This window comes from Haliotis rufescens, unplaced genomic scaffold (genome assembly GCF_023055435.1).
Source record: "Haliotis rufescens isolate VD_foot unplaced genomic scaffold, xgHalRufe1.0.p SCAF_2, whole genome shotgun sequence".
Classification (NCBI taxonomy): Eukaryota; Metazoa; Mollusca; class Gastropoda; order Lepetellida; family Haliotidae; genus Haliotis; species Haliotis rufescens.
Window position 1 is genome coordinate 72,963,858 of NW_025963890.1, and position 18,357 is coordinate 72,982,214.

General features: G+C 44.0%; 1 protein-coding gene across 1 annotated transcript; it reads left to right on the plus strand.

Annotated features, from left to right (window-relative positions):
- Nucleotides 1–2,640: 2,640 nt before the first annotated feature.
- Nucleotides 2,641–16,992, plus strand: LOC124133214 (PHD finger protein 24-like). The gene is made up of 7 exons (XM_046497514.2): nt 2,641–3,051; nt 9,560–9,742; nt 11,564–11,642; nt 12,631–12,830; nt 13,336–13,490; nt 14,993–15,082; nt 15,920–16,992. The coding sequence occupies exons 1-7, from the start codon at nt 2,752–2,754 to the stop codon at nt 15,999–16,001; spliced, it is 1,089 nt and encodes a 362-aa protein (XP_046353470.1). The 5' UTR covers nt 2,641–2,751; the 3' UTR covers nt 16,002–16,992.
- Nucleotides 16,993–18,357: the final 1,365 nt, after the last annotated feature.

Here is an 18,357-nt window from a genome sequence, read left to right on the forward strand (position 1 = left end):
AAGCTTCATGTAACACAGCTGTCGGACAGCCGTGGCGAAAATGTCGGCTTTAAACAGCAACCGTTGGGACATTTGACAAACTGTTGTTAATTTTGACAAAGCAGCTGTCCAAGATGTTTACACCCACATGTTCCTTGTCTTGAAGCCATGTTCCTGTTTAAAATGATATTTTCCTGTCTTGAACCCATATGTTCCGGTCTTGAAGCCATATGTTCCTGACTTGGAGCAATATGTTCCTGACTTGAAGCAACACGTTCCAGGCTTGTTAGCCACATGGTCCTGACTCGGAGAACATGTTCCTGTCTTGAAGCCATATGTTCCGGTCTTGAAGCAACACGTTCCAGGCTTGTTAGCCACATGGTCCTGACTCGGAGAACATGTTCCTGTCTTGAAGCCATATGTTCCTGGCTTGAAGCCACATGTTCCTGTCTTGAAGCCATATGTTCCTGATTTGGAGACGTATGGTCTTGGCTTGAAGCCACATGTTTCTGTCTGGAAGCCATATGTTCCTGATTTTGAGACGTATGTTCCTGACTTGAAACAAGATGTTTTTGGCTTGAAGTCATATGTTTCTGTCTTGAAGACATATGTTCCGGTCTTGAAGCCGTATGTTCCTGACTTGGAGACGTATGTTTCTGGCTTTGAGAACATGTTCCTGTCCTTAAGCCATATGTTCCTAGCTTATTAGCCACACGTTCCTGACTTGTAGATATATGTTCCTGTCTTGAAGCCACATGTTCCTGATTTGGAGACGTTAGCCATATGTTCCTGGTTTGATAGCCATATGTTCCTGCCTTGGAGAACATGTCCCTGTTTTGAAGCCATGTGTTTCTGACTTGGAGAGATATGCATCTATTAAGAAGCCGCATGATGACCTATATATAATATCTTGAACTGTCTTTTGAACTTGTAAAGACAACGTTATCTTATCTATTTTGCAACACCCATCTGTTTATTGTTTTATGTACTTATCATCAAGTTGATTTAATTATCTACAGTGTAACTTGCAAGATGATCTCTGCCGAATGTCAGCACGGGCCTACGCTGACGGTGCCAATAGCACATCAATCACATTATTCAGTTTCAACCTCCGTCGCTGATTGGTTGGATTCATCTCTAACAGGTGTTCATCGCGTGTTAATTTCTGGAATCGTTCACCTTGCATAGTATCAACACCGAGTTACCTATCAAATATTGAAATGCAATTTGCTTGTCTATCGTCAAGCCGTGTTTGCACTGGTCCGTGTGTTCACTGAATACGGAATGGTGTTCCTTCTAACAGATATATACCCAGTGTGAATAGGGCACACTCCGAATAGAACCGTGCGTAGAAAGCTGGTCATTGACTTTTAATTGCCCAGAATAGTATAATGCGAACTGTATACGCGTACCTGAATAGTTTTGGAGTTCGAGAATAATGCCGCACGAACATTCTTGACCTCAGTGGGGGAACAGGTGTCGACGTCGTCAAAGGTGCCACACTTTGCGTGACGGAAACCTTAGATCGTGGGTTCGAATCCCAGATTAGCCCTGATTATGTTTCTAGGTTTGTCAGCACCATGCCCGTGCTCTTGGGTTTTACCAAAGTGATAAACGACCAACATCACTTCGGGCTTTCCGCCCACATCAAGCTGGAACGCAGTGATGAATCTAAAATACTGTTCTAAGCGGGATAAATGAGTGTGTGGTATTTATAGTGTTACGCGCTATCTGTAGAGCAGAGGCAAACCAGAGGTTGAGAGTGTGAGCATCTTCGTCTTCGTCGATACGATGACACGCTTTGAACCAGGTCGAGGTGAAGGTGGGCGATTATGTGGTCATCCAAGGGCACTGGTTATCCATACAGGTATTACGGGGAAAGAGTGGTATCCACGAAAGGACATTATCGCGTTGTCGCATTGTCGCCATTTTGGTAACAACCAAAAATATTATGTAATGCGCGACAATATCACAACGTCTCGTCTGGGATTACGTAATTCCCCGACGGTAGTCACAGCAGGTGTACAGTTTTTCCATTAACGTGAAATTATTGAATAAAATCTAATGACATTCAAACCAAAGTATCTACATTATATCTAATCATGTTTATTACCAATGTTTGTGTGTGTTATGTTACTGTTTACTACATGTCACATACGACATTGATGTGCCCTTATGTGTCAGTATAGATTAAGTTCACCTGTTAACGCCAAGTTAGACACACAAACAGTGTGACCTTAGTTAGCTTGGCGAGACGCAGTCAACAACTGCAGATTATGAGGTCAGGGCTTTAAGACTCTAAGACATTGTGTCTCTAAATATGGACAGTTGTAAGCTGTAATAAAGTAATTTTGCATTAACAGCTTTCAGCTTACGTTAATGGGATAATACAATAATCGACACAATGTCTTGCAGTAAGAGTGATTGGCCTGTGTTGGAGTAGATTATCAAGGTGAATATATTGCGGGTATTTTCAGGTGAGGAGATCAGAGACTTTCTACCTACCTGAGCGACGATTGACAGCGGGTCAGACTATACGCTGCAGGTGTATAGAAATTGCTGTCATTATTTCCCTGACACGGAAATAACGGTTAGAGGACCGATGACATCTTTTGTACCTTCTGATTGTCAAATCTGCCGAGGTTGAATAGTAAGAACATAAATATTCGGGGTAAGAAATCCTTTATGAACATCATCAGGAGGTACATAACCTGAGGATCTGAACGCCCTGGGAAGAGTCTTCGCGTTAACAAAGAACCGAAGAGTGTCGGAATGGGCAGCGGGGCATCGACGGAGGGCAAGGGCCCGGAAGCGAAGAAGAGACGCTACAAGAACGCCGTGATGGTGATCGGCACATTCTCCAAGCACACGAACCAGGCGCGGAAGCAGCAGAAGCGCCTGGAGCTGATAATGCACATCGAGAGGATCAAGATGGAGAATAACGCGGACTATGAGGAGGTTGTCAGGGGGAACGCAGACCCCCACAGGTTCCGGCAGAGTTCCGCTACTTCGCGGAAAGACATTGATGGAGACGACATCGTACCGGATACGGACAAGCCCACGTGGGCAGCGGTGAGTAGACTCGCCAGTGTGAGGCAAGTTGTCCGATAATGTATTGTTTGAGATTTCATATTTTTTCATATGTACGTTTGAAGGTGCTGTTTGGGTAGTCTGGTTGTTAATGCGTTGGTTTCTAACGACGAAGGTCCGGGTTTCATTAACACGGTTGCAAAGTGTGAAAACCAATTTCTGGTTTTCCCCCGTAGTGATATGGCAAGACTATTGCCAGGAAGCACGATAGTTGAAAAAAGACATTTGAAAGGTCGACATTGCTGTCGTATTCCATCATTTTATCGTTGGTTTTGAAAGATATCGGTCCAGTACAGTTATCCAGTTCAATGATCTAATACAGTGATCCGGTACAGTGGTCTAGTACAGTGATCCGGTACAGTGATCAAGTGCAGTGGTCCAGTACAGTGGTCTAGTACAGTGATCCAGTACAGTGATCCGGTACAGTGAACCGGTACAGTGATCCGGTACAGTGATCCGGTACAGTGAACCGGTACAGTGATCCAGTACAGTGATCCGGTACAGTGATCAAGTGCAGTGGTCTAGTACAGTGATCAAGTACAGTGATCCGGTACAGTGAACCGGTACAGTGATCCAGTGCAGTGATCCAGTACAGTGATCCGGTACAGTGATCCAGTGCAGTGATCCGGTGCAGTGAACCGGTACAATGATCCAGTACAGTGATCCTGTACATTGATCAAGTACAGTGATCCGGTACAGTGGTCAAGTACAGTGATCCGGTACAGTCATACGGTACAGTGATCTAGTACAGGGATCCAGTACAGTGGTCTAGTACAGTGATCTGGTACAGTGATCTAATACAGTGATCCGGCACAGTGATCTAATACAGTGATCCAGTACAGTGATCCAGTTCAGTGATCTAGTACAGTGGTCCCGTACAGTGATCTAGTACAGTGATCCGGTACTGTGATCAAATACAGTGATCCAGTACAGTGGTCTACGACAGTGATCCAGTACAGTGATCCAATACAGTGATCTAGTACAGTGATCCGGTACAGTGATCCAGTACAGTGATCCAGTACAGTGATCCGGTACAGTGGTCCCGTACAGTGATCTAGTACAGTGATCCGGTACTGTGATCAAATACAGTGATCCAGTACAGTGGTCTACGACAGTGATCCAGTACAGTGATCCAATACAGTGATATAATACAGTGATCCGGTACAGTGATCTAATACAGTGATCCAGTTCAGTGATCAAGTACAGTGATCTAGTACAGAGTCCCGTACAGTGATCTAGTACAGTGATCCGGTACAGTGATCTAATACAGTGATCCAGTACAGTGATCCAATACAGTGATCTAGTACAGTGATCCGGTACAGTGATCTAGTACAGTGATCCAGTACAGAGGTCCCGTACTGTGATCTAATACAGTGATCCAGTACAGTGGTCTACGACAGTGATCCAGTACAGTGATCTAATACAGTGATCCGGTACAGTGATCCAGTACAGTGATCCGATACAGTGGTCCGGTACAGTGGTCCGGTACAGTGATATAATACAGTGATCCGGTACAGTGATCTAATACAGTGATCCAGTTCAGTGATCAAGTACAGTGATCTAGTACAGAGTCCGGTACAGTGATCTAGTACAGTGATCCGGTACAGTGATCTAACACAGTGATCCAGTACAGTGATCCAATACAGTGATCTAGTACAGTGATCCGGTACAGTGATCCAGTACAGTGATCCAGTACAGAGGTCCCGTACAGTGATTTAGTAAAGAGAATCCGGTACAGTAATCTAATACACTGATCCAGTACAGTGATCCGGTACAGTGATCATGTACAGAGGTCTACGACAGTGATCCAGTGCAGTGATCCGGTAGAGTGATCAAGTACAGTGATCCGGTACAGTGATCTAGTACAGTGATCCGGTACAGTGGTCTACGACAGTGATCCAGTACAGTGGTATAGTACAGTGATCCGGTACAGTAATCCAGTACAGTAATCCAGTACAGTGATCCAGTCCAGTGATCCGTCACAGTGATCCAGTACAGTGGTCTAGTACAGTGATCCGGTACAGTGATCCAGTACAGTGGTCCCGTAGAGATCCGGTACAGTGGTCCAGTACAGAAGTCCCGTACAGTGATCCAGTACAGTGATCTTGTACAGTAATCTAGTACAGTAATCCAGTGCGGTGATCCAGTACAGTGGTTCGTCACAGTGATCCAGTACAGTGATCCAGTACAGTGGTCAAGTACAGTGATCCAGTACAGTGATCCAGTACAGTGGTCTAGTACAGTGGTCCGTCACAGTGATCCAGTACAGTAATCCAGTGCGGTGATCCAGTACACTGATCCAGTACAGTGGTCTAGTACAGTGATCCAGTACAGTGGTCTAGTACAGTGGTCCGTCACAGTGATCCAGTACAGTGGTCTAGTACAGTGATCCGGTACAGTGATCCAGTACAGTGGTCTAGTACAGTGATCCGGTACAGTGATCCAGTACAGATGTCCCGTACAGTGATCCGGTACAGGGATCCAGTACAGTGGTCCAGTACAATGATCTAGTACAGTAATCCAGTGCGGTGATCCAGTACAGTGGTCTAGTACAGTGATCCAGTACAGTGGTCTAGTACAGTGATCAAGTACAGTGGTCTAGTACAGTGGTCTACGACAGTGATCCAGTACAGTGGTCTAGTACAGTGATCCGGTACAGTGGTCCAGTACAGTGATCCAGTACAGTGGTCTAGTACAGTGATCCAGTACAGTGGTCTAGTACAGTGGTCCGTCACATTGATCCAGTACAGTCCTTTACAGTTGACAATTTATAAACTGATATCGATGTGACCCACAGCTGTGAATATACACATAACCACTACGTCTCGATGCAATTTTGATATATTCTAAGTACGTCGCTGCCGATCAAAACTGACTTACAGTAGTAAATGCTACATTTATCAGCTGTTGCGCAGTTGGCGTGCAATAACCTCATCTAAATGCTTTTCATCGATGTTATTATATTGGCAGCCACTTATAGTTTACGTCCATAATTTGGCTATTGATTCAGCTTAGCGGGTCGGTCTGGGGTAAACTGGCAATTGAAAACTCACATCACGTTATCCGGATGGTCATTGATTCTATATATGGCAATCATATCTCAATTTGTGGCATTAATATCTCTCTTTGTCCCTCTTATCGATCCGTTGCGGGGGTTGAGGGTAGTGCCTCTGACGTGTATCAAAGAACTTATACTGTTGATCAAAAGTTAAGCAACACCGCTGCATGAATCAGTTTGGATACTTATTGTCGTGACATGGATATATGAGCACTGACATGAATAGTTGATCTGTAACGCAAAGACGTACAACACTGACATGAATAGTTGATCTGTAACGCAAAGGCGTACAACACTGACATGAATAGTTGATCTGTAACGCAAAGACGTACAACACTGACATAAATAGTTGATCTGTAACGCAAAGACGTACAACACTGACATGAATAGTTGATCTGTAACGCAAAGACGTACAACACTGACATGAATAGTTGATCTGTAACACAAAGACGTACAACACTGACATGAATAGTTGATCTGTAACGCAAAGACGTACAACACTGACATGAATAGTTGATCTGTAACGCAAAGACGTACAACACCGACATGAATAGTTGATCTGTAACGCAAAGACGTATAACACTGACACGAATAGTTGATCTGTAACGCAAAGACGTACAACACTGACATGAATAGTTGATCTGTAACGCAAAGACGTACAACACTGACATGAATAGTTGATCTGTAACGCACTGACATGAATAGTTGATCTGTAACGCAAAGACGTACAACACTGACATGAATAGTTGATCTGTAACGCAAAGACGTACAACACTGACATGAATAGTTGATCTGTAACGCAAAGACGAACAGCACTGAAATGAAAAGTTGATCTGTAACACAAAGACGTACAACACTGACATGATATGTAAAGCAGTGACGTAAAGCGTTCATATGAATGTAACGCACTGACATAAATAGTTGATCTGTAAAGCACTGACATGAATAGTTGATCTGTAACGCAAAGACGTACAACAATAACATGAATAATTGATATGTAAAACAATGACGTAAAGCGTTCATATGAATAGTTGATCTGTAACACACTGACATGAATAGTTGATCTGTAACGCACTGACATAAATAGTTGATCTGTAAAGCACTGACATGAATAGTTGATCTGTAACGCACTGACATGAATAGTTGATCTGTAACGCACTGACATGAATAGTTGATCTGTAATGCACTGACATGAATAGTTGATCTGTAACGCACTGACATGAATAGTTGATCTGTAACGCACTGACATGAATAGTTGATCTGTAACGCACTGACATGAATAGTTGATCTGTAACGCACTGACATGACTAGTTGATCTGTAACGCACTGACATGTATGGTTGATCTGTAAAGCACTGACATGAATAGTTGATCTGTAACGCACTGACATGAATAGTTGATCTGTAACGCACTGACATGAATAGTTGATCTGTAACGCACTGACATGACTAGTTGATCTGTAACGCACTGACATGAATAGTTGATCTGTAACGCACCGACGTGTACAGCAGGTGCGTAAAGAGCTGATTTCAACAGCGGATAAATAAACACCTGAACTTCCCACTTTGCGAAATGGTTCCCATCTGTTTTTCTTCCTCCCATGAAGTCATGACTGAATGCAAGGGATTAATGTGCGACCTCCTGCGAGAGTGTCCATCCCACTCCCCACCCCAAATCATTTACTGTATTTTTTATATGATCCATTCATAAACTTTCACCGCTATCTTGTATATTGTGCCCCATAGAATAAGTTTCGCAGATAATCTAGAATGATTATTATCTGGCGCTGACCTTGTATATTTATTCACAACTTCAGATTCCCGTGTTTTCATTTGTTTTGGCTTAGCTTGCCAGTCATTCATGCGTATATTGTTGGTCACCTGTTAACAATCATCACATTGAAGGTGCAGGCATCTTCAACCAAATCCATTTAAATAGCTTTGATAACATTCGATATCGCTTATGGGCAATCAATGACGTTTTGGCTTGAGAACGGATTAGTTCTTGAGCTATACATGGAGCGCACCAGTTGTACCTGCACTGGGATTGCTTTCGTCACGGAAGCCCACGCCGAATAGTACGACCGAGGCCACGCATAATGAGACCATGCCTCCAGATCTGTTGCCACTGAGTGCCGCTTGAAAATACCGATGTCGATCAATGGTCAGAAAACGTCCCTCTGCATAATGCTGGGACGACTTGCTTAATTCCTCTATACAACCTGAACAGAACGTGATGAGCATCGGTGATGCCACCGGAAGTATGTTTCCTAGCCTTTCATACTGCAGAGTGTATAGTTTCCAAAACTCACGACGAGACGTGGGAAGGGGTAAGGTGAGGTGAGGTGAAATGGGGTTTAACGTCGCGTCCAAGATTATTGCACTTATATAGCGACGTGCATGTACGTGTGTGTGTTTGTGTGGCTGCTTGTACTAGTCCGGACTGATGCCGATTTATAGTGCTAGCTCACTGAGATACCATGCCGCAGTTTAACATGAATACCCCACTCAGACACAGTATACTGACTCCGAGCCGACCAGTCCTTGTTTTAGCCCCTTAATGCCGAGCGCCAGACAGGGTAACAACAAGTACCATCTTTCAACATCTTTTGGTATGACGCGGCCAGGGATCGAACCCCGGACCTTCCGCTCTCCGGGCGGACGCTCTACCACTAGACCACGGAGGCGGTCAGGAACGGGTGAAGAAATGACACAGTTCTATTTAAAAAAATAATTAATAATGTATTATTCATTTGATTTGTTTGTTGGTTAACGCCACACTCAGCAACATTCCAGCTATATGACGGCGGTCTGTAAATAATCGAGTCTGGACCAGACAATCCAGTGATTGCCATCATGAGCATCGATCCACGTAGTTGGGATACGATGACATGCATTAAACAAGTCAACAAGTCTAACCACCCGATCCCGTTGGTCGCCTTTTACGACAAGCATAGACAAGCATAGAAGACCTATTCTCTACCAGGATCTTCACGGGTTTTATTCACTTAAACATTTTTTTACGGATTATAAATTTATCGTAGGGAATGAGAACGAAGAAGGTGTTACAGGTATTGTGTGGGTGTGTGTGTGAAAAAACCGACTGAAATGGGGGCTGGGGGGTGGAGGGAAGGGTGGTGTCTGCAGGGTATGTTACAGTCATAAGACAAACCCCAACGGCCCACCTTCCACATTACTAGTTAAGTTTTCCAAGGCAGTATCTGTGTGTCCTATACTGTTTTCAGAACCTCTAATGATTCGGGTAAGAATAGGCCTTCAGCTACCCATGCTTGTCGTAAGAGGCGTCTAACAGGATCGGATTGTCAGGCTCGCTGATGTATGTCACCATTATTTTGGCCCAATTTCGGCTATACACTCAGTCTGTATTTCAATATGATTCAAGCACTTTTTCAGTCTGATTCACTGCCCTTCAGTACCATTCTGACCCCAAGTGTTGGCTGTGCCGGAAAGCTGCCGATGACGACGCCCACCCGTGCCGAGTATGTACGCGGATCTTCCACCAGGAGTGTCTGGAACAGTGTGGGGAGTGCCGCAAGGTGGACGCCCTCCTCAGCGCGAGGTCAAGGACAAATATAGGCTGGAGCTGCTACATCTGCGTGAGTCTCTTTTTGTTTTGTTCTTTGTTTAACGCTGCACTCAGCAATGTTCCAGCTATATGACAGCGGTCTGTAAATAATCGAGCCTTGACCAGACAATCAAGTGATTGACATCATGAGCATCGATCTACGCAATTGAGATATAATGACATGCATTAACCAAGTCAGCGAGCCTGACCACCCGATCCCGTTAGTCGCCTATTACGAAAAGCATGGGTTGCTGAAGATCAATTCTAATCCGGAATCTTCACGGAACGCGATGGGATGGGCTAGTAGTTCAAGCGCTCGCCGTCACGATAAAACCCGGTTTGATTCCACAAATGATCATTCTTGGTGTCTGGGTGTGATACACACTCACTCACTCCGGGAATTACTATTTGGGACAAATTAACTTGTTTTAATACTACTGTGACTGTTAAAAACACCATTGTGATACTATTACTAAAACAGTATCACTGTAATTAAGTTGCTTTTGTGATAACATGATGTGTCTTTAACCTCCAACAAGCAGATTTCGTGCTTCAAGGTAATCGTGTCAAAGCCTAAGGTAATAGGGTTTGCGTAGATTCTCTGGTTTGCTGGGGATGTTGTTAGACATGAGCGTCCAGTGGATGTCAGGAGATGCAAGGGTGTTGTCTACCGCTCTTTGTCCACCTTCAAGACCATCCACTTCAAAAGAGCATGTGGGGCGGTCGGGTAGCCTAGTGGTTAAAGCGTTCGCTCGTCACGCCGAAGACCCGGGTTCGAATCCCGACATGGGTACAATGTGTGAAGCCCTTTTCTGGTGTCCCCCGCCGTGATATTGCTGGAATATTGCTAAAAGCGGCGTAAAACCAAACTCACTCACTCACTCAAAAGAGCCCGTGACTGAGCGCCCTTGAGCAGGGACTATGTGGATAAGACGCGCTCTCTATTATTTATCATATTCGCTGCTGCAAAAATATTCTCATAGTTTTGAAAACCCATTGCGATACAGGTTGAGTTTGATGCGTTTCTGAGTGATGTTGAGTTCTGTGCTGACAGGTTGACATCAAAACGTCCTGGCATCAGTTGTTTGGGAGTAAGGGAGGTACCTCGAGGAATTACAAACACGTTCTGAACGGATACCCATATCTCTTCAAGCGAGGTGTATTTTGGATAAAAACGAATTGAAAATGTAACGGTTATGGTACGTTTTGTATATATAGATTATGTATCGTGGAATCGATGCTATAGCTAGCCATCGTGAGATTAACAATTGCGATGCATCGATAGCCCAACTAATCGATACACTCCTATAAAGAAACGTAGAAATCGAGCTTTACCTGCGGTTATAAATTTAAAGGGACACAATTGGAACAGTCGCATATTCACTGGTTATAGTCGTAGAGGGGTGAGGTGAAATGGGGTTTGACGTCGCGTTCAAAATCATTGCAGTTATAAAGCAACGGGCATGCACGAGTGTGTATGTGTGTGACTGCTTGTACCAGTCTAGACTAATAACGGTTTAATAGTGCTAGCCCACTGAGATACTACCCTGCACTTTTAACATGAATACCCGACTGACACAGTAGACTCCGAGCCACCCGACCAGCTCTTGTTGTATACCATAAATGCCGAGCGCCAGGCAGGGTAACAACAAATACATTCTTATAACGTCTTTTTGGGATCGAACCACCGACCTTCTGCTCTCCAGGCAGACGTTCTATCCACTTGACCTCGGAGGCGGTTAGTCGTAGAGAAAGTGTTATTGCGCTTATAGTGTATTTAGAAGCAATGTTAATTGACGTAAGGCTTCAAATACAGACGCCGGTGGTGCAATATTGATCGTTTTTGTTTCAGAGTAACCTCAGTTTGTTGCTGAATGATGTCGAACTGGAGGAGTTGATAGAATCTTTTGAGAACTACGACAAAGACAAAGGTAAGTCGACAAGTTTCAATTCTATGGATTTTGCTATGTTTCGAAAGACCCCTCTTCAACGGACATGGTGCTCGATCTGTACAACAAATTGCTAAGGACGGCGGAAAGAGCTCCGTTCCACAAAGCGACCATAGCACAAAGACGACGGTTTTTAACGGACATTCACCAGAAACCATGTGCCGAATGTGGCCTCTGCACAGACTTACGACGGCCGAAGCGTTAAGGATAGCCACGTGTAAGGGTAAGGGTAATAACTGGCTGATGTAGCAGGTTTCTACAGGCAACCCATGACCAGGGCCTCGTCTCTCAGCTCTATATACCTGTTCTAAGTGAAGGGACATGACTGCTGTAGGCCAAACTCCTTTAAAAGTGGGACGGTGGAGAAATAGCTTTCTGTCGTTCTATCCACCCAGTGGCACCCACCCACGCACCCCCAGTGACGGCGTGTCAGCTCGATGTTGGAGGAAAGCATAAAATTATCCACATCTCACATGTGTATCACTTTGGTGAAACCCACGAGCACGGGTGTCTTGTTTTATGTGACACACTCATTCACACGCACGCGCGCACACACACACACACACACACGCACGCACGCACGAACTCACGCACATACGCGCGCACACACACACAATCTCAGTTCCTCTCTATCTCTCCCTCTCTCCCTCCAACAATCGTCTGAGGGGCCGCCCTTAATCATGGATCAGCTCATCTTAGGATTGTTCGGCCTGATCCTACGTTTATCAGTATTTATTTATCCTCGCTGCTTAAACCAAAGAAGTAAATGTCTACGACCTGTGACTTATAATTTAAATGCTTTCCTCCAAAATTAAACAGTCACGCCGTGATATGAACATAACGCACTGCCTCCGTAGTATAGCGGTAAGAGCGTCTGCCCGGAGAGCGAAGGTCGGTGGTTCGATCCCTTCATCTCACCAATCGCAGATACAATCCAACTCTCTCATTGCGTGTCTCACTTCTCCGACAGATGGCTCTGTGTCGTGGGATGAGTTCAGCGAAGGTAAAGGTCACCTGCTGGAGCTGCGTGAAGAACGTCAGGTGACGGAGTTCGACAAACGGCTGATGAAGGTGGACTTCCAAGTGGCTGACGTGGACAGTGACGGCAAGCTGGACTGGTGGGAATTCCTCAACCACGAGGCCAAGAAACTGCTGGCTAAGAGAGATAGGGTACGTCACTGGCGTGAGTGTCGCTGACCCGTATGACGCAATGCACTGCAATGACGTACACGGTGTCTTGGCATTTCGTACACGTGCGATGGCCATCATAAATGATATCCATCAGATAACACACATGAGGGTTTGATTCACGCATATATTTATTTTGAAGGGCTTAGCCAAATTTGAGGTTTTCTTGGGGGACAGATCTCTGTTTAAAAGTAGTCATCGAGCATTCAGCCCAGTTGCTGCCTAATACTCAAACGCCGCTTACGGTATCGTACTATTTTAGGTCATTGTTTTTTACACATAAGTCCTAAGTGGAACCTATAATTGTGCATATCATTATTTAAAAATGTAATCCGTCAGTAGCCGAGAAAGAAGTACTTTTCTATAGATATTAGCTTCCGTGGCTATGCGGTCGTCAAAACAGCTGCTTCATGAAATATGTAACCTTTGATTCACCAATCAAAATCGAGTAATTTCAAATTGATGGTGCATCAAAACTGGTTTACAGAGGGAGTTGGTGGAGTTGCTGACAGAGAAGGAGCTGCTGGTGGCCAAGGCGCTGTTCCGGACGCTGGACAAGAACGGAGATGGAACCGTCACAGAGTTGGAGGCGCGAGAAGCCTTCAGACACTGGTACAGACACTTCGAGGATGAGGAGATGGAGTGAGGATTTACTGCTATACTGCCGTAGAAGTTGATAATGTCCATGCCTCGCGTTAAAAATGCCAGTCAGAAATATGTTGATATGGTTATGACAGAACAGGCCATGATGAGAGTGAGTAAGTGAGTGAGTGAGTGGTTGTAACCGTTTCAGCAATATCCCCGCACTATCACAGCGAGGGACACCATAAACGGGGTTTTATTGGCTTCGTACATTGTACCCATGAAGGGATTCGAACCTTGTACTTTGTGTTAACGACCCGTGAATAAATCCGGGGTAGAATAGGCCTTCAGTAACCCATGCTTGTCGTAAATGACGACTTTTCTTGTCGTAAGAGGCGACTAACGGGATCGGCAGGTCAGGCTCCCTGAATTGGTTGATGCATGTCATCGTATCCCAATTGCTCGGATCGATGCTCATGATGCCAATCACAGAATTGTCTGGTCCAGACTCTATTATTTACAGACCGCCGTCACATAGCTGGAATATTGCTGAGTGCGGCGTTAAACAACAATCGAACGAACGAACGTTTAACGTTGTGGTTAGGGCAATACCATCTATTCTCACAAAATGAGTAAGAGGCGACTGACGGGATCGGGTGGTCAGGCTCCCTGACTTGGTTAATACATGTAATCGTATCCCAGTTGCGAAGATCGATGGTCATGATGTCAATCACTGGATTGCCTGGTCCGGACTTAATTATTTTCAGACCGTCGTCATATAGCTTGAATATTGCTGAACAACAGACAAACAAGACTTTTGACGAGAGAACGCTTAAACGGTTGGACTACACCACCGCACCAAACGATTTGGCGCTGATGAAGCGATTATAAAAAATATGAATAAAACATATACAGAAAAAGTGTCATCATGTACTACCACAAATCCTGTTAAGCCCTAAATGTGTTTATGAGTGTGTTTATACCCGAAACGGAACAAACGCTATGCGTGTTTCATCTGAAGATGTTTAGGATCAAACCAAACGAAAGGGTACAGGATCTCACTTCATACCAACAGCAGCCCCAAAATCTAGTCGTTTAGGTTATGAAAAAAGACGTGTTTAGCTTTGTGTTTCGGATGGTTTACAGCGTATTGAAGCCCGACGAAAGTGCCGAACAAAAGAGGTATACACCCATGTTTGATGGTGGCTTCAAATGAAACAAACAAGAAATGTTTTTTTCGATGGTGATGTATTTGATACGTGTATGATAACTATATTTTGGACCTTTAAATTTCCAGTGTTTTCAGCCTAGTAACGTTTTGATAAAGTTTGTAATTTTTTTATCAAATCGATTTTTCAAGTGTGTATTTTCTTATCACAAGCAGTTTATGATAGCGATGTTGTTCCAGTTCACAGGGACTCTTTCTCTAGCAATGTAGTAACGTTTGTAATTTTCTTGTTAAATCTTTTTTAGTGTTTAGTTTATTTTGTCCGGCAGTTTAATACAACATGTTTTCTCTGTGGTCAAGGTCAGGGTTATACCGGGAACTTCCGTTGTTTCAGACGCCGTCTTGGACGTGAGAGTTCGAGTCTGGAGTTGCACGTCAACCTCAACACGAAGATTATCATGCATGTGGACAGCTGCGACCGAGAGTGAGTCGCGTTATTGTGGTGACGTTACCCTGGCAACCGAACTGACCCCAGTGACGGCTAATCCTCAAAGCTCAGACTATACATTGTACGGCATGCTGGTACAATAACTTCAGCAGAGAACGACTGAGGTTTGACGATTACAACGCCTGGTTGTTGCTAGTTGTAAGGGTAACGTTACCGTCGTGGGTCACGGTCGCTCCGTCCGAAGGTGTTCAGGGCATTATTATTTATTTTATTTACCAGTGATCTATTTAGTAATATCGTTTATTGTTCTTTCCCCATGTAGGTTCTACCTTGTCGCGATGGTTTCCGTTGTCTCTGCTTGTCGTAGAAGGCGATGTAGTTTTGTGGATCGTTTGGGCAAAATGGCAATGGTGTGTGGACAGTGCGTGTGTGATGTGAGCTGAAATGGGTTTATGAATATTATTGTACTTATGTAGCGACGCATGTGCATGTGTGTGTTTATGCGTGGGGCTGCTTGTACTAGAACTGACTACCGCCGATTTTATTGTGCTAGCCCACTGAGATACCAAGCCGACCAGTCCTTGTCACATCCCTGAAAGCCGAGAGCCAGGCAGGGTAACAACAAGTACCATCTGTTAACGTCTTTTGGTATGACGCAGGTGGTGATCAAACTACCGACCTTCCGCTCTGCGGTCAGACGCTCTTCTACTAGACCACGGAAGTGGTCAGTGCTGTGTGCACACTCTCTTTGGCGTGGGGGAGAATTAAACAGTCAGTTTTCCATGGGTACGGTGTCGCTTACCTTTTACCCATTGCAAATAAATGCTTGTGCAGATATGTCTCCATAGTAACAGATTTTAAAACTGTTTTCAGGGTTCTAACATGGGCTTCGTTTCTGATGGAACAAGGCCTCTATCTGCTGTGCAACAGACCCAACATAACTTTCAGCAAGTGACGCGTTCACACCTGCTTACCGAACACCCTGTCACGAGCGTGACTGCCACCATCACAGACACCTAGCATCACAGACGTGGTTGCCCACCGACCATTGACGTGATACCCAAAGTCACGGATGCGACTACCCACTTGCCATGGACGTGACACCCACCCTCATAGACATGACTACCCTCAATCACAAACATGACATCCACCCTCACATGCACCAGTGTATAGGTATATAACTGTCTCATCGACTGGTTTCCGGGAACGGCCTATAAGACTACCAGGAAGGGTCATAGCTTCAATGATCGACACGTGTAATTGTGGACAGGAATTGAATGACGGCATTGTCAGCTGCATATATTCAGTGGCATAGGCACCGCACACTAAACTTAAGGTTCTGAATGTGATGGACATAGCATTTACACTGTGTCAATACAATGGCATGAAACATGATGTGTTCATTATCGACATGGTGACGACAATCTGTATTTCATATCGTCATCACGAAGACTTGTGACAGTCTGTATTTCATATCGTCATCATGAAGACTTGTGACGATCCGTGTTTCTTATGGTCATCATGAAGACTTGTGACGATTTGTATTTCTTATGCTTATCATGAAGACTTCTCTGTATTCACCATCGTCGTGCATCGCGATGACTACCATACACTGTGTGTAGCAGCCAGATGCAATACTGTAAAGTGCATCGTTTGCATCCATCATCATCAACAACTATACAGTTTCCTTGATTCGACAACGGCACCACAACTTGAACAGACATTTATTTTCGACTAGGTCACCGTGATTGTAGCCAGTGTGTTCCAACTATAATCGTTGTAAGTCTTGTGTTTATTCAGTTCAAGCGCCAGTATGTTTAACGTTACATTTAAAAATAACATTTGTTCATTCTGCCATCGAAAAGTTTCCAGAGTTTGAAATTATTTTTCTGGAATATTTACTCTTTAACCTTTTCATTTTTATAATAAAATTATAATTCATTTTCTATTAGCCCATTTTGTCTTGTATATTACCAAGCGGCTTGAGGCCTTATAATACCGCCGTACTGCTTTAACTATATTACTCGGTACCAGAGTTATACAATACCTCCAACTTATAATACCGCCATACAGATTTTACTATATTACTTGGTACCGGAGTTATACACTACCTCCAACTTATAATACCGCCATACAGCTTTTACTATATTACTCGGTACCGGAGTTATACACTACTTCCAACTTATAATACCGCCATACAGCTTTTACTACATTACTCGGTACCGGAGTTATACAATACCTCCAACTTATAATACCGCCATACAGCTTTTACTACATTACTCGGTACCGGAGTTATACACTACCTCCAACTTATAATACTGCCATACAGCTTTTACTACATTACTCGGTACCGGAGTTATACACTACCTCCAACTTATAATACCACCGTACAGCTTTTACTATATTACTCGGTACCGGAGTTTTACACTACCTCCAACTTATAATACCACCGTACAGCTTTTACTATATTACTCGGTACACTACCTCCAACTGATAATACAACTGATAATACCTCCGTACAGCTTACACCGTGTTACCAGGTATTTGTGGTTCATGTTGAAAGTTTGAGCATAGACCTGGATATACAGCTGATGTCCAGACTTCCGGCAAGTGTATACGATATCTTGAATGCAGATAGCATATTTGATGAACACACAATGCCTTAAGAAAGTGGTCAAATGTAACACATGTTATTTTGGGGATAACACTTTCTGAGTTAGGTACAGATTCCCGTACTTGTTTGGGTTGAGTCCCGTCCGGGATTCGAACCCACACTGCCAGAGTGAGGCACCTAATCGCCAGCACACAAAGTCAGCAATCTAACCCACTCAGCCACCGAGGCTTCCACAAAATGAAAGTCCGACAACTGGTAGTCTAGATCACGTACTTTGTGTAACCCTTGGTACTTTACCTAGAAAGTGTTATCCCAAATATAACATGTGTTCGCATATTTGATGTTTTGAAAAACGAATATTATATTAATGACTTGAAATACTGTATATCTGTTATCTCTAAAATCGTGAAATTGTGTCTTAAAACAACATCTGTGACAGACGTACGGATCAATCCTCGGATGCCTAGAGATACAGCTAAATTGCATCTTCATGGGATGAAATACGGATAATGCATCGCAAGTCAATTGTCAAAGTCCGTGTCACGTCGGCATACACGGGTCAATTATTCTGGAATGACTATTATAGAAGAGAAAGGAATTATATCTCCACACAGCTGTTTAGGCTGAAGCGAGTCGCGCACAGCTGCGGCAGGATGGCATCGACTGATGCTGACAATTTCCCATTTGCTATTCAAAC